Source organism: Peromyscus eremicus, chromosome 8a (assembly GCF_949786415.1).
Source record: "Peromyscus eremicus chromosome 8a, PerEre_H2_v1, whole genome shotgun sequence".
Classification (NCBI taxonomy): domain Eukaryota; kingdom Metazoa; phylum Chordata; class Mammalia; order Rodentia; family Cricetidae; genus Peromyscus; species Peromyscus eremicus.
In genome coordinates, this window is record NC_081423.1 from 66,560,151 (window position 1) to 66,582,823 (window position 22,673).

Here is a 22,673-nt window from a genome sequence, read left to right on the forward strand (position 1 = left end):
AGAACTGCATGCATGTGTGCTGCTCAGTTCCCTTTCTCCGTCTATATCACCAGGACCCCCACCCACAATTAGAGTGGGCCTTTTATATATATCAATGATCATAATGAAGATACTACACCTTCCCTCCCCAGAGTGCCCAGAGACCCATCTCTAGGTAATTATGTATTCTGTCAAGTTAACAATTAGCCCTAACCACCAAGTAAGATAGTTCCGATCAGAAGAAAAGACATTCAAGTGGAATCTAATTTGGGAATGTGGCCATTGGCCTTACAGACCAGGTCATAGCCAGACCCGATGTCACAGGCCTGTAATCCCAGCTACTGGGGAGGCTGAGTCAGGAGGATAAAACGTTCAAGGTCTACCTGGGAAACTTAGTGAGACTCTGTCTCAAAATAAGTTTTAAAAATCGTTGGGCTGGAGAGATGGCTCAGAGGTTTAGAGCACTGACTGCTCTTCCAGAGGTCCTGAGTTCAATTCCCAGCAACCACATGGTGGCTCACAACCATCTGTAAAGAGATCTGGTGCCCTCTTCTGGCCTGCAGTCAGTCATACATGCTGTGTATATAATCAATTAATCAATCAATCTTTGAAAAAAAAAATCGTTGAAGTGCTGGGGACATAGCCCAGTCATATAGCACTTGCCTAGCATGCACAGGGCCCTACGTTCAAATTTCAGCAGTGGAAAAGAAAATCAGGTCACCATTTCAGATCTATAAATATCAAAATAATTTCTTTATTGTAATGAAGCTAATATGATGATCACCAGTCCATCAGACTTAGTAATGTCTTTAATTGAATATGAGAACAGGCTGGCTTTAACACAATTGTCAGTGAAGATGTGTATCTGCACATTGAGTCCGATTCAGATATTAACTATTTTCCTGTCTTTTTCACCTGTTTCATCTATTATCAGAATTTCAATCTCTTCTATATTACTTTGCCTAGTTTTGAGCTGTCACTTTCCTATTACTAATTGTATATCTTAAAAATTCATTTGTAAAAAGTGCTCTTGGAAATATCTTAACATTTTATTTTAATTTTTATTATGTGTATAAATATGTATGAAAGTAGCTTATGGAGCAGTATGTATAAGATAAAACTGCTTCCTATGCCAAAAGCATGTGTGTTCTGTTAAGACAGACACACAAACAGCATGCTTGTCATGGTTATTGGAGGTGGAGAGTTGAAAGTGGGAGGGGATTGGATAATTGTGAGAGGTTTCTTTTTTATTTTATACCCTTGTAAATCTTGGTGTGGCGTGATTACAATTTGTTTGTTTTTGTTTTTCTTTCCATGACAAGGTCTTACTATGTAGACCAGGCTGGCCTTGAACTTAGGGAATTGCCTTCTCTGCCTCCCAGATGCTGGAATTAAAGGCATGTGCCACTAAACTCAGCAGGGTATAGTTATTTTTAAGGCGTGAACATGCATAAAATTATTTTAAAACCACAATAAGAGGAGCACTAAACTCAAGTGTTGCTCCTTTTGAAAGCACATACATTTATATGTTCATTAATGGTTTGATGCTGGGTTGTGTGGGGTGTTGTTGTTTTTGGTTTTGGTTCTTTTTTTTTTTTGGTTAATAGTTCCTTTATGAAATCTTTAGTCAGGCATTGTATGTAGTGTCTTTTTATTACTATGACTTAGCCAGTGTCTCCATAGGAGATGCATATAGATATTTGAATCAAGAAGGAAATTATAGGACTGGAGAGTTGGCTCAGTGGTTAAGAGCACTTGCTGTTCTTGCAAAGGAACTGGGTTCAATTCCCAGCATCCACATGGTGGCTCACAATGTCTGTAACTCCAGTTCCAGGGGATCTGATAACCACCTCTGTTCTCCACAAGCCCTGCACACATGTAGTACATATATAAACAAGTACACGTATATACTCATAAATAAAAATAAAAAAATTAAAGGAGCATATGAGGAGAAAACAGATGTAAGGTAGAATATATGTTAGGAATATTCCTGCTAATATTTATGGCCATATTTGTAGGCGGAGTTTTCCTGTTCTGTAGCCGCTCTCATAATCACTCAGAGGCTTAATATTAATTTCAAATGCTCAGCCAATAGCTCAGGCTTGCTACTAACTAGCTCTTACAACTGAACCCCATTTCTGTTAATCTATGTGCTTCAATGAGGCTCGTGGTTTTTACCTCTATCCCATTTTGTGTGTCCGACTTGTTTTCCATCCAGCTAGTGACTCCTCTGATTGCCCTTCCTCATCCCATCATTCTCAGTTTGGCTTTCCTGCCTAACTTTATCTTGCTCAACTATTGGCCAGTCAGCTTGTTTATTAAACCAATCATAGTGACATATATTCACAGTGTGCTGAAGGATTATTCCATAGCACATATTTATTAATATTTATTAATTAATTTAGAGATGGGGTCTTGCTATGTAGCCCTAACTGGCCTAGTTCTCAGTGCACACCCCAGGCTGCCTTCAAATTCATGCAATTCTCCTGCCTCAGCGTCCTGAGTACTGGAGTTATAGGTGTGTGCCTCCACATATGGCTTATATAAAAGTTTTGGTTTGGGTTTTGTTTAAGCTGACACATGAGAGCTGGAGAGATGACACAGTGGTTAAGAGTACTTACTGCTCTTGCAAAGGACCTGTCTTCATTGCCCAGCACCAGCGTGGCTGCTTATAGCCATCTGTAATTCTAGTTCTAGGGGCTCTGACACCCTCCCTCCTCTGTCCTCTGGGTATTGCATGCACATAGTGTATTTACATATATGCAGGCAGAACACTGGTACAAGTAAAATAAAAAAATCCTTTTTTAAAGGCTGACACATTTTTTTTTATTTATTTGTGTGTGTGTGTGTGTGTGTGTGTGTGAGAGAGAGAGAGAGAGAGAGAGAGGGAGGGAGGGAGGGAGGGAGGGAAGGAGGGAGAGGGAGAGGGAGAGAGGGAACAGAGAAAGCATGTGCGCACACTTGTCACACTGTGCTTGTAGAAGTCAGTGGACAGCTTGTCACACTGTGCTTGTAGAAGTCAGTGGACAGCTTGTGGGGAGTCAGTCCTCTTTCCTCCTACCATATAGGTCCCAGAGGTTGAGCTCAGGTCACAAGGCTTAGCAGCGTGTGCCTTTACCCAATGAGCCATCTTGCCAGACCTAATATAATAATTCAAAATACTATTCTTACTTTCCAAGGCCATTTAACTATTGCTGGATTAAAGTGGCTTCTTTCTTCTCAGCTTGCCTTTGAATTTGAGTTTGAACATGAACCCATCTCAGTATATGTTAAAGTTCCTTGAAACATTAGCATATACAATTGTAACTATAAACTATTATTAAATCCAAATAAAGTATCGTTTTAATAGCTAATCTGTGTAAGTCACTACAGCAGCACATTGACAGTAACCTGGCACTTTGCTGCTGTGGACAGAGATCCATCTAAATCTCCTTGCCTTTGCTTGCTTTAGGATTCTGATAACCCTGACCTTCGAGATCGGGGTTATATTTATTGGCGCCTTCTTTCAACTGACCCTGTCACAGCCAAAGAAGTAGTGTTGTCTGAGAAGCCGTTGATCTCTGAAGAGACAGACCTAATTGAGCCTACCCTCCTGGATGAGCTCATCTGCCACATTGGTTCTTTGGCCTCCGTGTACCATAAACCTCCAAATGCTTTTGTGGAAGGGAGTCATGGGATTCATCGCAAACACCTGCCAATTCATCATGGGAGGTAAGCAGTGAGAAGTAAGTTGTTGATTAGTCAGTCTGTCTTTCTCTGCTCTGTACCTGGAAAGCAACTTGCTGTGCGCTCTGCAGTCTTGCTGACATAAAGGGCTTCTTTCTCTGAGTTCCAGCCTAGGAGTACAATAAAACTGTAGGAAATTATGGCAAATGCCTTCTGTATTGATAAGGTTTGAAAGTTGCTTAAGTCTGGTCATTTATTAGATCCTGGGGCTGAGGAGCTAGCTCCCTTGACACACAGTAAATCTGATCCCCAGAACCTATGTGGAAAAGTGAGGCGTGGTGGTGAGTGCTTGTAGTTGAGCACTGGGAAGGCGGAGTCAGGAAAGTGCTGGGTCTCACTGGCTAGCCAAACTAATCAGCAGGCTTCCAGGTCTCCTGGGACATGGAACACATGCAGCATAACTTAAACACAGACAGATGCACATAAATGGAAAAAAAAAATAAACAAACTAGACACCTGAGTTGGAACATCACCTCAAGCTGTCCTCTGTCCTCTATGGGGTGGCACATGCACACATACAGAAAACATTATTAGATACTATTTCTCTTGTGTAAATGACTTACAGTAAAACTATGAAATGCTTTTGCAGGATTGCAGTGTATAAACAGCTTAGATTCTATACACAGATAGAGCTTTCAGTTATATGTGCCTAGTTTGCTTTGTTTCACCAAATCAGTCTGATAGATGAGTAGGGAAAGTGTGGTTGGAGCAGACCACCAGTAACATACACCTCTTGCTTTCTAACCCCTCAATTTTATAATCAGAGAAGAGGAACACTAATAAACTCTTTTTTCTTTTGTTTTTTGTTGGCTTTGTTTTGTTTTGTTTTTTGAGACAGGATTTTTTTGTATAGCCTAGGCTGTCTTTGAACTAACGAGATCCTCCTGCCTCTGCCTCCCGAATGCTGGGATTAAAGGCATGTGCCACCTCTGCCCGGCCTGCTTCTGTTTTTTTAAGGCAGGGTTTATGTACCCAAGGCTGGCCAGAACTCATTGTGCAGCCTAGAAGCTTTGATTTTCCTGCCACAGCTTCCCATGAAGCTGGGATTGCAGGCAAGGCTTTATTATACATAGGTCCTTATCAAAGCCCCCTTAGCCATTGTACTTTATTTTTGTCTTTAAAGACCGATACAAGAAAAATACCTTTTGGTATAAGTGAGGCTGATAGCTGGAGAATATACTTCAGTGGTAGAGTGCTTGCCTAACACCTCTAAGGCCTCTAAATTCAATTCCTAGCACCCCAACCTATCCAAAAACCAAAAAGACGGTACATATATATGTAATGAATTGCTGCAAATGGCATGTCTGTAAGGTCCGTGCCTAACTCTTCTGCAACAAAAGTTAGTGATACACTCATGACATGAAATAAAGCACTACCTGAAGGCTCCCAGGTGGGATGTTTCTCCCATGCTTCATTTCCCATAATTAGGGGAAAACATCCTAGTGATTCACCCTGTTGAGCCCGATGTATAGCAGCAAACCCCTCAGGTCCCCTCGGTTTCTTTTTACGTTTTTCAGGGGGCTATGTGGAATGATTCATAGTTAAGTGTTGCAGGGGAGACCATTCAGGATTATGATACCTCGCTGCCTCCTCCTCCAAGTCAGTTTCCTCCTCAGAGAAGGCACGGGGACAGGAACACCCCTATTCATGGCCGTAGGAGTGTGAGACAGCAGCTTGTTCTCACAGAAGTGAGCAGGAAGCCAGCCGGGAATACCTTTCAAAGCCTGCCTCTAGTGATCTACATCTGCCAGCCAGGCCCTATTCCCTAAATGCCCCACAGCCTTCAGAATAGTGTGACAAGCTAGGGACTGCATGTTCAAACCAAGAGCCTGTGGGGGACATTTCAGATTCAAGCCATAACACCTGTTCCTTCTCTTCTTTGATTACTGGTCTTGGTTAATTCAAAGGTCTGTCTGAACCTTTTCTTCCTGTGCTTCTCTTCATACTCCTTTCGGGAACTTAGGGGCCATAGTCACTGTTGATAGACTCAAGAGTCTACCACTTACACCATGCTCTCATTGGGTCCTTACTTTGATAGCCTGGCTTGGGTGGTATTGTTTGCATTCTCTTGATGAAGAAACTTTGTCATAGAGTTGTCACCTACAGTTAACACTATGTAAAACCTACACTTGATCTTAGATGAATCTAGATCCCCTGCTCTTAACAACACACCTTCCCCTGATCATTTACCTGAGATGTGTGTATAAATTTCTTTCTAAGTTTATTGTCTAGCTCTGGCTGCCAGTCACTTGTCTTTAATTGACTGCTGGGCATCTGTAGCTATTTTTCTTAATACATAACAGAATTAAGCATCTTGAAGTTGTGGTTGTAGCTTGGTGGTAGAATGTGTTTTTAGCATGTACTAAGAACACCAGGACAAAAGCGACAATACCTGAGTGTCTTGTTTCTTTTTTATCATCCTTCCAGATTCTCCTATTGGCAACGTCACTCATCTTTTCCTTAATGTTTGTTTACTGTCTTTCTCCTTACTCTTCCATGTTCAGATCTTGTCAAAGGCTACTTAAGTTTTGTTTGTAACATATATTTGGTGTGTGTGTGTGTGTGTGTGTGTGTGTGTGTGTGTGTGTACATGCCTCATGGAGGACAACCTGTGGGAGTCAGTTCTCTCCTTCCACTCTGTGGGTTGAACTTGATGGCAGGAACATTTATCTACTGAGCCATCTCAGCCCTGTTTAATTCCTTAATTGCATTTTCAGTGTTTTGTGATTATATCTGTGACATCTGCTTGCGGCTTGGTTGTGTCATGGGTGAAGGTGGTTTTTCTCACTTCTCCTCTGTGTTTGATTACAGCACTGATGCAGGTGATAGTCCTGTGGGCACCACCACTGCAACCAACCTGGAGCAGCCTCAGGTTATCCCCTCTCAAGGGGACCTTCTGGGGGATCTCTTAAATCTTGACCTGGGTCCCCCAGTGAATGTGCCGCAAGTGTCCTCCATGCAGATGGGAGCTGTGGATCTTTTGGGAGGAGGACTGGATAGCCTGGTAAGCATCTCCTTCTTTTGGTTATTTTTAGTTCTTCATGGACTAGAGAACTTTATTCAGCTTTCTTTGATGAGCAGAAATGTCCTTTGTAAAGGACAGAATTATCTATCTTTAGAGAGTTCATTACCATTCTGTTCATTATTGGGATGGAATATGTCTGCACATGTATAGATTTATCATGTTGACCTGCTTATAAATAGAACTTCTGGTATTTAGCCAAAATGTTATTTGGCTATCTTAATTATTAATGCCCTTACCAGAGTTCATTATTTTTCCTGCTTCTTAACTTCTTATGCATTTTCCTTTGGTCCTGAGTATCATTAAAGTGGCTTCATAATGGTCACCATTTTTCAGGCCTATAAACCTCTGCCTTGTTGGGTGTGGTGGTACATACCTATAATCCCATCACTTGGGAGGAGAAGCAGGAGGATCAGGAGTTCAAGGTCAACCTTGGCTACAAAGTGAGTTTGAGGCAAGCCTAAGTTACATGAGACCCTGCTTCAGCATGCACATACTCTAAAAAATTTTTTAAAAATATTTTCTCTCTTTTAAACATTTATTGGTTTTGCCTTTTCCAACTCTGAGATGTTTTGAGGCAGTTATTTGAGCATTTCTGTCTAAAATGTACCTTTATTACAATTGGAAAGAACTGCTTGACTTTTCCCCTTCCTCCTCATTTCTGCCTTTGTCATACTTCCAATTTAATTAGCTTCCAGGATTCTAATAATAAAAGGCTCCAAAGTCCAGAACGTCTGTGGACATGGGCCACCAATTTTTGCTGTCGTACAAGATGGAGAAATTATCAAAGGGCAACAGTCAGTGCCTGGGGAAAAGGCTGGGGAAATGATAGGTCACACGGCTCCCTCAAATCAGGCGCTTAACCTTGGGGGACTTACAGCACGGGTGTCTGATACTCTGATGACTATCAAGATGCCTGACAAGTTGATGTATTTCCCAGCAGTATTGGAAGGCACACACCATAGGTAGGAAAAACGCTTTCAGAGATGATAGAAACAAAACTGCTTGTTCTCTTCTGTATCTAATTCGGTTGTCTCGTAAGCTTTATGAAGATTGTGATATCTTTGGCTTTTCCATGTCAGTATAGGTGTGTTTAAGTTTTGGTTGCCAGAGAGTCCACTAAGGTAATAGTCAGACCTCTGTGAATTGTGCACTGCATCCAGAGTCTAGTCACAGACCATGCAAGAGACTTGTTGTCACTAGTAAACACCCTGTCCTCTTTCTTATGAATATAGCATTTGGGCTTGACTGATTGTAGAAGGAGAGTAGTATTGTGTCATCATTCCGCATTGGGGTATAGCCTTTTTAGACAAATAATTTCAGTATCATGGAGCTGCCCAAGAAATGAAAATAGCTCTTGTTGTACTAATGTATCAACTCTAGGTTGAATACTATATCCTTAGGTTTATGCTTTAACTTCCTTGCCGCTTTCCCTGGAGGGTTTCTTCATGATGGACTCATTCAATCTAAGGACAAACGGAGGTGGAAAAGAGGCCCTGATTTTGATGTTACCAGGCCCACAGTCTAATGGGGGACAGATAATGTAACACATAAAGATAAAACTCATTGTAAGTACTGCTAAAGATAAAAGGCTGCAGGAGGAGCTAGGGAGATGGCTAAGTCTTAAAGGGTAAGAACCTGAGTTTGGTTGCCAGCACCCACATAAAAAAACAGGTAATAGTGGCACACACATTTGTAAGCCCAGTACTCAGAGACATAGACAGATGGATTCCTGGGACTTGTTGGCCAGCCAGCATAGCCTAATTAGTGAGTGTAAAGGCCTTTAATCCCAGCACTTGGGAGGCAGAAGCAGGTGGATCTCTGTGAATTTGAGGCCAGCCTGGTCTTCATAGGAAATTTCAGGCCAGCTAGGGCTATATCCTAAGACCCTTGTTTTAAAACAAAAAAAAAAAGTCAATGGCACTTTCCTTAATTAATTAATTAAATGTGTACCACATGCATGCTTGGTGCCTCAGAGTCCAAAAGAGGACATCCTATCCTCTGGGACTGGAATTACAGACAGTTGTGAGCCATCATGTGAGTGCTAACAGCCCTTACTTTTACTTTGGATCTGGATGTAGTTTAATATATTCACTCAGAAAACAGAAATTTCTTTTACAAGAATATCACAAGAGAAGCTCAAATTTAGCTGCATGGAAAATGAGTTTCTGAGGCATCAGTGGACTGTGACACTTTTAAAATTCCTGTTCAAGTTATCTAAAGAGGAAAATAATTCCAGTTTTCTTATAACCTGTATAAATAGTGCCATTTCTTAAATGAAACCTTGCCTTATAGTAGCATTTAACAATATATCACATACACAATAATGTGTATAAAGATCTTGTACCAGAGTGATCCTGATTTAATTAGGCTGTGGTAAAACCTAGTAGTTGGTATTTGGGTGTTTTGTCTTTGCTTTGATTGGTTGTATTTCTCTCTCTCTCTCTCTCTCTCTCTCTCTCTCTCTCTCTCTCTCTCTCTCTCTCTCTCTCTCAGTGTGTGTGTGTGTGTTAGAGGATGTTGAGTGTTGGTCCTTGCCTTCCATCTTCCTTTTGAGGCAGAATTTTTTTTTGTTATAGTTTTTGCTTGTTTGTTTTTGACAGGTTCTTCATATGTAGCTTAAGGTAGCCTCAAATTGGTGATCCTCCTGCCTCAGCATCCTCAGTGCTGGGATTGCAGGCATATGCCCCAAGGCCCAGAATTAGTGTTGGGTATTAACTAAACCTCACTCCATGGAGGTCAGTGGTGTGCTGCTAATGAGTTTTACCTGCCAGCTCCTTACCTTTTTAGGATTCTCATTCTAGATTAATACTTAACTCCACCTCAGTTCCACTTAAAAATATTAGCAATACTATTTGTACATAGCAAGAAGAGCAATTAAATAAAACGTCTGTGGACCAGGATCTTTTTGGAGACAAAGTCTCACTATGTATCCCTGACTGGCCTGGAGCTCACTGTGTAGAACAGGCTAGCCTTGAACTCAGAGATCTGCATGCTTCTGCCTCCCAAGTGATGGGATTAAATATGTGTACCACCAAGCCTGGTCCCAGATACCCCTTTTTTTTTTAAGTTGTTCAAGCTGTTTTTAACTTTACAGCCAGGATTGAGAACATTGAGCCAAATAAAATTCCAAATGGAATTAGGTAGCTAATCTCTTATGCCAAACAGTGACTTCTCTATAGAAAAAATTTTCTGACAAGCTTCTTTGACACAGCTTACAAAAACAGACAGCTCTAGCCAGCAATGGCCTAAGTTCAGTCCCTGGAATCCAGAGTGGAAGGAGTGAGCAACTCCTAAAGGTTGTCCTTTGATCTCTGTGTGCACACATGTATGCACACTTGCATGCATGCACACATGCACACTAATAATAAAATAAATAATAAAGTAAAATAAATAAAAATGACATTTTAGAAAACTAGACATCTCTGAGTTTATCTTTTTTCTTGCCATTGTGATTTTAAGTGATTCAGTCTGTCAAGGTTAGAAATTAAATTTGACCAGATATACATATATTGGAGACTGAAAAAATTGAGGGCATTTTATATTTGGGATTATTTACTTTTTTGGTCAAGATCTCACTCTGTCCCTATTTGGCCTCAGCCTTGAACATGCTGGGATCACAGGTGTGCACCAGCATACCCAGCATATTGGCTCATTTTTGAAAAGTTTCTTTTCACTAGCAGGTATTTTCAGTCTTCTCTTTTTAGGTTCTTCTTTCACTGCCGTACTTGAGAGATTATGCTCGTCAGTGACCTTTTCCTAGAGTTGCCGTGTTCAGGAAATACTAATTAATTTACTAATCATGCCTGAGTAAAGCTTTCTCCTGTTAATGACAGGACTCAGAATCTGAGACTCCTACAGCAGAGTAGACTGGGATGCTTCTGTGATGCAGAACAGCCACACCGTGCTCCTGAGGCCTACTTGGTTTATGTTTTGTTTTTAGGGGGCAGTCACCTTTGAAAATCGGGAAGTTGGGCAGTTTTAGAGATGGAACGCCTTTTAGCTCAAAATGTGAATGAAAATTAACTCCTGCCTGTTCTCGCAGTGTCACAGCCACTTCTGATGCTCTTCAGCATCCTTCTCTTTCTGTTTGTGCTCCACAGATCATTTCCACTTCTGTTACTGTAAACTCAACTTAATGTGGAGAATTCAAGTAAAATGTAACTAAGTGCTTTGTCTATTCTACATGTAAAGCATGATGGCATTCGATTTAGGGGTAGGCTTACATAAGTAGTTACCTTGACTTTTTCATTTCTTTGTACTGGAAGCTGTGTCTATTAATGCCATTGATAATCTATAAAGCTGCCTGTTCTAGGTTAGGTATAGTTTTTCTCACAGTGCATATCCTTCTGGTTTGATGTAGTGTAGAAGATGACCTGAGGTCCATGTGAGTTACTCTTGTCTGTGTGTTATATTACAATCAAGAGTCTGATACCTGTGAAGACTGTAGAAATAACCATTGAGTCTCAATTATTTGTTGCCTTTACTTTTAATCTGTCAACAGAGGCCTTGACTGAATTGGTCTTTTGTTCATCCGAGATGCTGTGTGTTATTATTTGAATGGTGCTATTGTGTATCAAAAAATACGAAGAAAATATTATTCCAAGTGCCCTTTATTCTGAGGAAGGACTTCCTACTAGAAGTATTCTGTCCCTAGCTGAAATGAGAGCAGCATCTAGAAGAGCTGCATTTTCCTAACTTCTAGTGTGTGCTTTTCAAAGCCTCCCACGCTGTTCCTTGCAGTTCTTTACCTTGTGTTTGTTTGTCCTGTGATACTTTATTAATGGTTTTGAGTGCTTTGCCCACAGGAAATTCTGCATCAGTTCCAGTTTTGCATTGTCATTTCTCCTTTGCAGTGGCTTAAGGACTGAGTTTTCAGTTTATTGTGTGGAGAGATTGTCTTAGTTAGGGTTTCTGTTGCTGTGAAGAGACACCATGACCACAGCAACTCTGATAAAGGAAAACATTTAACTGGGGCTGGCGTACAGGTTCATAGGTTCAGTCCATTATCATCATGATTGGAAACATAGCAGCGTGCAGGCAGACATGGTGCTGGAGAAGGAGCCGTGAGAGTTCTACATCTTGATCTGCAGGCAGCAGGAGACTGTGTGCCCCACGGGCTGTATCTTGAGCATATGAGACCTCAGAGCCCGCCTCTACAGGCTCTCACCTCCTAATGTGCCACTCCCTGTGTTCCAAACATTCAAATACATGCGTCTGTGGGGGCCATACCTATTCAGACCACCACAGAGATCTTCGTAAGTTCTTGTCTCATTTTACCCATTACATTTTTCAGTGTGACTTCTGAAACTCCTTTTTGTCAGTGCAGAGATTTAATTAAGGGCTGGCCTCAGTTTGCTAGTCACTTTTGTCCCTATAAGCAAAACCTGAGATAATCCGCCTGTGACAAAAAGGGTTTATTTTGGCTCATAGTTTTGGAGGCTTCCAGATCATAAATGTTTAGTCCTATTGTTTTGGGACCTATGGATGGCATTGTCATCTTGACTAATCTGGAATTAACTAAAATCCAAAGCTGCTGGTCAAGTCTACAAAGGGTTTTCTTAATCTGATTATTAGAGACAGGGAGACCCACCCTAAATCTGGGCCACAGCATCTGATGCAACCCACATAAAGGACATGGAAGAAAGAAGCTTGCTTTTCTCTGCATGCCCTCATACTTGGTGGCAAATTCATCCACCCTGTTGATATGAAATCCTGCTTCTTCAAGATTCCAATAGAGACTGAAAACCATCCCCTCTTCAGGAATCCTGTAGGACCCCAGTACTGGACTGGGACTGCAGAGACAGGGCCTCTAGTGAGATGGCACAGTACAGCAAGAGATCATGGGAGGCTGACGTCACTCACTTCAGGGATGGGAAGTAGAGCATGAGAAGGGCTACAGAGACCCGTCCTATTCAGAGACCCTCTCCTAACGACCAGCACCCTTCTCATAAGGTCCACCCTTTGAACTTCTGCTGCATCCCATTCCTCCCCATAGCCTTTGCTTGGACCAGCCATTAACACATGGACCATTTGGAGACACTTACCCAAACTATAGCAGGCAATTTAGAAGAAATTTACCAATCATTTACTGTTAGTCCTTGTGCTAGGACTTGTATAATTTCTTAACCTCGATAGTTATCACCATTCTGTGGTCCTCTGGTTTGTCTGTAATTACTGTTTTCCTGGAGTAGAAGAGCTTAAACATTTTCCACTCAAGATCCCCTTCCACCCAAGAAATTTTTATGCAGCCCTCAGTATACTTAAATAAGTATACAAAGGGCTAGAGAGATGGCTCAGCAGTTAAGAGCACTGACTGCTCTTCCAGAGGTTCCCGGGTTCAATTCCCTGCACCCACATGGCAGTTTACAACTGTCTGTACTCCAGTTCCAGGGGAACCGACACTCATGGCAAAACACCAATGCACATAAAATAAATAATTAAAAACAAACCCCACGTGTGGGCTACAACATATATATTGTTGCCTGGTGGTGGCACACACCTTTAATCCTAGCACTCAGGAGGCAGAGGCGAGCAGATCTCTGTGGTGGTATTGTGTTCCCCAAAATATTGTGCACTCTAATAAACATATCTGGGGTCAGAGAACAGAACAGTCACAATACTAAACACAGAGGTTAGGCAGTGGTAGCACATGCCTTTAATCCTAGCATTCCAGAGGCAGAGATACATCTGGATCTCAGTGAGTTCAAGGCCACGCTGGAAACAGCCAGGCATGGTGACTCAGCCTTTAATCCCAGGAAGTAATGGCAGAAAGCAGAAAGGTATATAAGGTGTGAAAACCAGGAACTAGCCTGGTTAAGCTTTTAGGCTTTTGAGCACAGTTCAGCTGAGAGGCATCCAGTCTGAGGAAATAGGATCAGCTGATGAATTGGCAAGGTGAGGTAGCTGTGGCTTGTTCTGCTTCTCTGATCTTCCAGCTTTTACCCCAATACCTGGCCCTGGGTTTGTTTTTATTAATAAGACCTTCTAACGATTCATGCTACAGATCTCTCTGAGTTTGAAGCTAGTCTAATCTACAGAGTAAGTTCCAGGACAGCCAGGGCTACTCAGAGAAACCCTGTCTCGAAAAACAAAACAAAAATAAGTATACAAATGAAACATTTTCTGACAATAAATCATAAATTTATTTTAAAACAATTACTTGTTGCACATATAGTTTCAGCATTTAAATTTTTTTATGTTTTATATGTATGGTTTGTCTGCATGCATATAAATGCACTGTGTATATACCTGCTACCTGCAGAGGTCAGAAGAGGGTGCTGGATCCCCTGGAACTGGAGTTATAGATAGTTAGTTGTAGGCAGATATATAGGTGATGGAATCCAAACCTGGATCCACTGGAAGAGCAACAGGTATTCTTAACAGCTGACACCTGTCCATCTCCTCTTTCACTGTTTCTTAATGATCAAAGCAAATCTGCATGTTAATGAGATGGGTATTGTTTATTTTTATGTGAAAAATTACTCTTAGTTGAATATTTGATACTTAAGCTTTAACATTTTTCAGAGTTGATAATTATTTGCATTTTATAGTTGTTAATGCTCAGAATGCTGTTCTCTCATAAATACATAGTACAAAAATGGCAGAAGTATATTTAGGGCCACTCCATTGTTGGAAATTCAGCCCTAATCCCAAGCCAAAGTTCATTAATGATTTTTTCTTTTAAATAGAAGTCAGTGCAGCAACTCAAAATAGATATTCTAACACAATACAGAGATACATTAATTTGATACTTTTGTGGTAAAAAACCAGGTGGGAAAAATGTTACAAGTTTTTATTTTCTGTAATCAATCCATGATGTTTCAGTAAGAGCAGAAAACTCTGTACAGTTCTTAGCAAACAGTAACATCCAGTCTGAGCCTGGTGTTTGAGCAGTATTGTTGGCTGTGAAGGAGCATGACAGACACCATGCAGTACAGAGGTCAGGTGTTGTTTGTCCAGAATCAAAACTTCAGTGAAGTCACATGATACAGCATGGGTGAGAAGTGATTCGTTATACATTTGATTTTGAATTAAATTTAATCATTGCATGTTTAGAAATGTTGACTGTTTCCAAAATTTTTGTGACCCTGTATTCAGCTACGTGGTTCAAAATTTGTGTTCCAGAGTAGAGTCAGTTGCACCTAACTTTGATGGATGTCCTGTGGAGTACACAGGACCGTGAGTATACATTTGAAGCTATAGGATAAACATGACTAATTTATCACCTCGTGGTGTCGGTATTGCTTAATGGTGATTAATGAAAGCATAGAACAAAGGGACATGTTAGAACAGAGAATTTAAATTACTTGAATGTTTAAGAGAAAACATGGGCTGGCTTCTCCCAGGTGTCTCTGTGCTGCACCTCCTATGACCATGTCATGTGCCTTTAGGCTGATGTGTCATTAGGAGGTGCATGAGCATTGCACAATTAGAGGACTGTATTCCTTTGTGAAAAGAGAAACTGGCTAAGTTCATTGACCTTTCTTACGGGAAAGGAATCAAGATCTTACACTCTTTCAGGTGAATGCTCAAAATCCCACCTTCTCATCTACTTGGCAGTGATTCATGATAAAGTATAGGTGCCTTCCAAACAGTTAACTGACATGAAGGCACTCTTATACTGCCCAGATCACACAGATGCTGGGTGTGTAAGCTGGGTGAAGCTGAGGTCGGAGGGTCATTGGTTTGAGGCTAGCCTGGGCTATAATAGCAAATAAATGGCCATCCTCATCCATATATCAACACTGTCTCAAAAACAATCACAAATAAACAAAACATGCAGGTAGTACCTTGCTAGCCAGGCATTCGGCCTAGAGAGTTCATTCCCCAGTTGGTTCTTCTCATATGTACTGATGTTGTTGATATTGACATTGTGCTCTGGGCCAGAGGACAGTTTGTTGGCCTCTGTCCTTTTGGTGATTATTCTCTCCAATAAAATGATTAGTTGCAAAATTGACTCCTATGAACTGTTGCCGGAAGCTATACTTACCTGGTTACTAGAACGTTGATTAACTTAATAAATACACATTGAATGCTTACTGGATGTCAGGCTGTATTCCAGGTACTACGAATAGAGTTGTGAGTAAAACAGTTCTTACAAGCTTCTCCTCTAGTCAGGGAAGAAATGGTGACTTCCTGTGTAGAGAGGCAGTAATGCTATGAAGAGCAATGGGGCAGAGTGAAGTTTCTCCAGTGAACTTCCTATATTCAATCTACAACTCGGACTGACTTGTAAGTTCTGTAGTGGGCTTTGAGGGAACTTTTAAATTCCTTATCAGGAAGTGGTCTGATATAGTTCCCTGCTTTCCCCTTTGAGGAAGATGAGTCTATATGTTCTTAGTCATCGGTTTGTTTCTTGGCTTATTACATGCTCAAAGAATTTCCTTGTGTATTTCACTGGTTATGTTTTATGATGCTTCTCTGCATAGATTTGAAAGATCTACTTCCTACCTAGCAGCTGAAAACCATATTTCTACCTCACACACAGGTTTCTTTGTTTGTGATGGAAATCATTGTGTCTTGTTCTACATCATTCTAGACTCCTGGGGAACAGAGTTATTATCAAACTGTATGGGTTGGTGCATCCCTTAGAGTCAGTCAGTGATTTCTAGAAAGCATCCCATAAAAGAGATGAGAGTCTAGACTGAAGTGTAGCAGTGTCTGAGCTTAAAGTCTGCTCCTGTAGTTAAGAAAATATCTTCAGGCCGGGCGGTGGTGGCGCACGCCTTTAATCCCAGCACTCGGGAGGCAGAGCCAGGCGGATCTCTGTGAGTTCGAGGCCAGCCTGGGTTACCAAGTGAGTTCCAGGAAAGGCGCAAAGCTACACAGAGAAACCCTGTCTCAAAAAAAAAAAAAAAAAAGAAAAGAAAAGAAAATATCTTCAGGTACCTACACAGCTCCACAGTTTTAGAAACAGGTAGATGTGCTCTGGAATGGCCACGGGGTGGGGGTGGGGTGGTGGGGGTGATGGTAAACTGGACCCAGTCACTACTACTGTGTGGAATTTTTTCCCTTTCAATCAGTGGCTGTCTGTTAATATGCTTTTGTTATGCTTTTCTTTTCCCTTAGAGTTGAGCAGATTTGTTCTTTAATAGAATTTCCTTCTTCAGTCCTCTCTCTGTGTTACTCTTTTATAGTATGTGGCTGTTCAAGCTGAGCTGACATTTCCCTTTACTGTCTAGAGCTCATCTGGAGCTTACTTGTGGTTCAGACTTTTGGCCTTGTCTGGTTCTGGTGCAGAGCTCATGTAATGTTCCTAAATCTGTTCAGCTTGTAAGTTACAGTGGAATCATTGCTTTCTGTCCAGTTCCTGGATTAGTTCTCAGTGACCTATTACTGTGTAATCCGACGTTAACTCCAGTCCTCTCATTAAGCATTACTTTAGACATGGTGGAGTGACCACTCCTTGGCAGTAGCCAAATGTTAATGCTATTCTTAGTACCATTTAATGGCAACAAATCCCGTGGTTTAGATTGGGGAATAGGGAATTACACTATCCGTTGAAAGTGTCAGCTAAACTTGTTGAAAGTTTTCAGCATTTGAAATGTTCTTTTCCATAGCTATACATTCTGGCTCATGCTTATGGTCCCAGGATGCAGGAGACTGAGGCAGAGAAGTGATAAAAGGATTATCATTTCAAGACCATCCTAGGATGTATAGCAAGGCCCTGTTTCAAAACAAAACAGAAACCACTCCCCTCCCCTCTCTGAGATTGACACCTCTCTTTCCTTCTTCCTGTATTCTGATTTAGTTGTCCTGTAGTTGACATTTTCTCTTCATGGAGAAAAATCAACCTCAGTAAGGCAATCCTAGGAACAATAGGATGTGAGCTGTGGACAATTTGAAGAGACATTTAAAGCACAGTATCTAGACACCTAAGATAAAGCATAAGAGTACTGGGCAGTGGTGGTGCATGCCTTTAGTCCCAGCACTTGGGAGTTAGAGGTAGGCAGATTTCTGAGTTCAAGGCCAGCCTGATCTAGACAGCAAGTTCCAGGATAGTCAGGACTACACAGAGAAACCTTGTCTTGAAAAACAAAACCAAACAAAAAACAAAAACAAACAACAGTATATGGACATCTGAGATTGGGACACCAATTACTTTACTCCTGACTTTCATAGAAACCTGAATTTTATAAGTTCTGGTGTGATTGACTTAGTGTAGGATCCTGATAAATATGAGCTCTCAAAATACTCCCTGCTAGATGAACTTCATACCAGCAGTGAACTAGAGATAACTAATGTCTCATTAAGGTCAATTTATAACTTTTCTAGGCATTTTTCTTAGTTATCTGTTTCATTACATTTGTCAATGTGGTAGGTAGATAAGACCATGTCTTGGGTTGCTTCCATCCTTGATGATCTCTCTGTATTAGATTAGTCACTGCCTCTCACCCCTAATGAAGTGTTAATCTAATTAGTCCTTAACAATAAAAAAAAAACCCAGAGTCAAATATCCGGGTAAGAACCTGAAAGATCAGAAAAGGAGGGAGCAGCCGCCAGTCGCTTCCTACCTCTACCATTCCTCAGTCCAAAAGGGGCCCCCGAGATCCTCTCTCAGCCCCGCTTTACTACTTCCTGTCTCCTCTTTGTCCACAGTCCTCCAAACCTCTATGGTTAATTTTGGTCAGCTAGTGGCTAGCTCTGCTCTCTGACTCAAAGCAAGCTTTTATTTGTCAGAACACAATCAAAATATCATACAGCACCCTAACATTTTGCTACCACCTTGCCATATTCTCAAAGAGGAGAATGCAACCCCTTGGAATCTTTTGTAATCAAAAGGAAAGACAAAATACAGTCTGAATAAGCTACAATCTAGTTTTGCTAGCTGGGAAACATTGGGCTTTGTGCTTTTCCTTTACTGTGGGTATAGCCACGTTGGGCACCAAATGTAGATGTAACCAACCGTCTTATTAAATAAGAAACACAGAGCCGATTCAGAGAAGAAAGCCAAGAGGTCAGAACTAAGAGCCTTACCCTTCCTGCTTCAGCCAAGAGAGCTCTCCGAAAAGGGAGCTACTTCCTGTGTGTTTGTCTTTATATAGTCTAGCTGTTCTGCCTTCTCATTGGTTGTAAACCCAACACATGACTGCTTTGTCACTGCCTCTATGTACAGCCCTCCAGGTCCTCTATGGTATTGAGATTAAAGGCGTGTGTCTCCAATGTTGGCTGTATCCTTGAACATACAGAGATCTACCTAGCTCTGCCTACCAAGTGCTGGGATTAAAAGTGTGCACCACCACCGCCATGCTCTTGCTATGGCTCTAATAGCTCTGACCCCCGGGCAACTTTATTTATTAACATACAATTAAAATCACATTTCGGTAGACAAAAAAAAAAAAATCACATTTCAGTACAAGTAAAATACCACCACAGATAACTTTTGTATTTCTGACTGTGTGTCTTATATCTTTTGGGCCTTATGTGTGTCAGATCCTAGATGATTTATGTGTTCTTGATTCTAAGTGTATTGTAGTATTTAAAAAAAAAAGGATCATCAAGATTGTTTTTCTTTTCTTTTTAAATATATTTATTTATTTTTATGTGTATGGGTATTTTTTCCTGCATGCATGTCTATGTACCACATGCATGCCTGGAAGAGGGTGTCAGATCCCCTAGGACTGGAATTGTAGACAATTGTGAGCCATGTGGGTGCTTGGAATTGAATCCTTGTTTTCTAGAAGAACGGCTAGTGCTCTTAACCACTGAACCATCTCTGCAACCCCCAGATTGTTTCTTCTGTGCTTTCAAATAAAATTGGTCAATGTCATGGGGAAAGATGGTGTTTAGATCTTTTCCAGCTAATATTCTCATAATATTCAAAGATGAGAATAAAAATCTAAGGAAAAAACCCACAATGAGTTAGGCTTGGAAGCACACACCTGTAATTACAGCACTTGGGAGGCAGAGGCAGGTAGATCTCTATAATTCAAGATCAGTGTGGTCTACATAATGATATGTTCCAGGCTGCCAAGGGCTACATAGTGAGACCCTGTCTCAAAACAAGAACTACAAATGGGTTTTGTGTTAGTTACTTCTTTCATCACTGGGATATATAAAACACCTGTTTAGTCCATCATGGCCAGGAAAGCACAGAGTTCATGGCAGCTGGAGATCGTGGTAGAGGCTCCTCTGTCTTGATAGATCAGGAAGCAGAAAGCAGAACTGGAAATGGCTGGGTGTAACCCTTGAGGCCTTCTCTAGTGGCCTGTGCCCCCAAGTTTCCACAGCTTCCCAAACACCACCAGCAGCTAGGGACTAAATGTGCAACTGTCTGAGCCTGTGAGGGATGTTTCAGATCCAAGCCACAGCAGGCTTGATTTCCTTTAGTCTAAGTATCACCAATAGCTACCTCTTCTCTGTGCTTTTTATTGAATATTTGGTAAAACTATTACTTTTTTAATGTTTTTCCTTCTCAGCATATGCTAACCAGTTTGATAAAGAATTGTGTCTTTCAAGCTTGGATTGCAAACCTGGCCAGAGGGAGTGGTTTGGGGAAGGGAGGGTTAGCCTATTAGGAAGTCATGAACCACATCAACATTAGGGCAGATGAGATGTTTCGTAGAGCCCTTCCCTGGATTTGTATTTGGCTTTCCTTTCCTCCCTTAGAAAGGAATTCTCATTTTGCTCACATTCTGATTCTCATTTTATATAGAAGTCAGCTCTAAAGTCATTTTTTAACGTAAGAATCTTGTCTGAATCCTAATAATTCTCAACTATGATATTTTCAACTCTGGCTGAATGTACATTAGAGTGAACTAGAAGAACTACTTCAAATGCCCAGATGACACCTCAGAAAAGCAATCATTGTCTCTGAGGATGAGATTGGCAGTAGCAGCTAAAAGCTTATGTGCACACACAGATGGTTGATTTGTTTTGTATGTAAGGTTGAAAGTAGTCATGGTTACTGCTGTATAACTAAAGTAGTTATTAATACTATTTAAAAGTTTGAATGTTAGTCTCAGAAAACACCAGATTTTTGTTAACAGGAAAATTAAAAGATGTTTGCAAGTTATATTGCCTTTGCAAGCTTTTTTGGTTCAACTTTTAAAAGCAAAACATGTATCTGCCCTGTGTTTTCAGCCTTTGTGGATGCTGTTGAGAAACGACCCATCCCCCCCCCTTTTTTTTAATTCCGCTTTACCATGCCTTTGAATCTTCACTTCAAAGAAGATTTCAAAGAAGGCATAGGGAGGTTTTTCCTCCAGAATTTCCTTTTCTACTGAGTTATCTGTACAGGTTTGCACTGTTTCCTATCTTTGCCAGTCTGTAAAGCGTGCCCTGATTAATCTGTGGTCCTTTCAGTGCTTGGCATCTTTTCATGCCTTGCGTGCAGTAAATGTTACATATGTTGTTTTGTCTGAATAAAAAGAATGCCATGCTTTTCAGATGTTATGCTGCAGATATGTGTCATTCTAGAACCAGGGAAAGGAGATGTGCAATGTATCTATTTTCTATTGGCTTTGGCACCTTTCCAGTTACTTAAGTTGTTGGCTGCAATGACCTTTTTATTTGGTTAAGTGTCTGGCTTCATTCAATGGCCCCATTAAGTGGTCGGTGAGAACCACATTCTAGAAATGTTGGCTTGGCTAAAGCACCTGCTAGGATTATTTTCCATTTTAAATGAAACAAAATTTGTCATAGGCCTCACTATTTTTGAGTAGAGATTGAGTTTTAGGTTTTGACAACGTCATTTTATATACTACTCTCAGTTCATAAGTCATCATTCCCAAATAATAAAGATGCAGTCTAATTTTGTCTCTAAGACGACCCCAGCACAGTGATTTCTAAATTATTACCACTAAACAAGAACTATTGCAGCACTTTTAGACTTCACAGAGGGCTGTAGATATGATGAGAGCTAGAAAGAAAGCAAACACAGGACCGCAAACCTCACCCCACAAAGAAGGTTCAGCTTTGTAAATAGTTCCATGAGTGTGTGTATGTGAGTGTGTGGGAGTGAGTGTGTGGGTATGTATGGCCAGCTAAACAGCTCCAGTTTTTCTTCATTGGTCTTGTCATGGAAGACAAGACTGCTTTCAGGGTGAATTGTATACATTATAGAGCCCTGAGGGGGAAGAAGTAAGACCAAGAGCCTGTGGAATTGTTTACCTGTCAGCTAGCCAATTAGTCTAATTCTTTACTTTGCCTCCTTTAAAAGACAGATTCCATATAAATCACAGCATCTCTCCTTAGAGGTACCGACTGTGGGAGGTTTGGGGCGATGCATGCCTATCTTTCTGTACTAGCTGTTTTTCCCCCAAGGAGCATTCTCAACTGAAAACCTTTTATGTTCCACTGGTAATTTTTGAAGCTTGAAATTGCAACTCAATACCGGTTTGGTTCCTATCATCTCAGTAAGGCAGCAGGTTTTGTAGGTTGAAGCAGTTTTGGTCTTCCTTTGCTTTCCTCCCCCGCCTTAAATTTCTTTGTAAAGGAACAGTAATGCTGCCTAGGCTTAGAGCTCTTCAGAGTATACAAACACTAAATCTTGTTTGGATTCATGCCAATGAATTGGGGTAGAAAATTGGATGTGAAACATCCCTACAATGCCCCAGCTCCATTTTCCAAGTTTGGGCTAAACTGTCACACCCTTTCGCTACCCTCACTCGGTTCCCCTGGAACATGTTTCTTGGCGATCTAGAATTCCTTAGGCTTTGGGAGACAAGTCAAATGGCATGTATTTCCAATGACTTGGTAGAACAATTTACAGAATCTATATGGGCATCTAGTACTTAGCTAAATGAACTCTACCTCTCTCTCCTCTCTCTCCTTTCTCTCTTTCAGCTTGGCAGTGACCTTGGCGGGGGCATTGGAGGAAGTCCGGCAGTAAGTGCCATCTGTTTTGTTCACCATGGGAAGCTCTGCCCTGTTTGATGCTTTCCTTCACACGTTATCGGAGCAGCCACCACTGCTCTCTAGCACTGCACAAGCTCAGCAGCAG

The 22,673-nt window shown here is 41.1% G+C and overlaps 1 protein-coding gene across 5 annotated transcripts in view; it reads left to right on the forward strand.

Moving 5' to 3' along the window:
• Nucleotides 1–22,673, forward strand: part of Ap2b1 (adaptor related protein complex 2 subunit beta 1) — a 124,543-nt gene that overhangs the window by 47,268 nt on the left and 54,602 nt on the right. For 4 of the 5 annotated variants that reach the window (XM_059271350.1, XM_059271349.1, XM_059271351.1 and 1 more), the window contains exons 13-15: nucleotides 3,431–3,690; nucleotides 6,517–6,709; nucleotides 22,517–22,558. In XM_059271350.1, the coding sequence (XP_059127333.1) occupies nucleotides 3,431–3,690; nucleotides 6,517–6,709; nucleotides 22,517–22,558 (495 nt within the window). The remainder of the gene's footprint in view (nucleotides 1–3,430; nucleotides 3,691–6,516; nucleotides 6,710–22,516; nucleotides 22,559–22,673) is intronic. The other variant, XM_059271353.1, reaches the window with a different exon arrangement.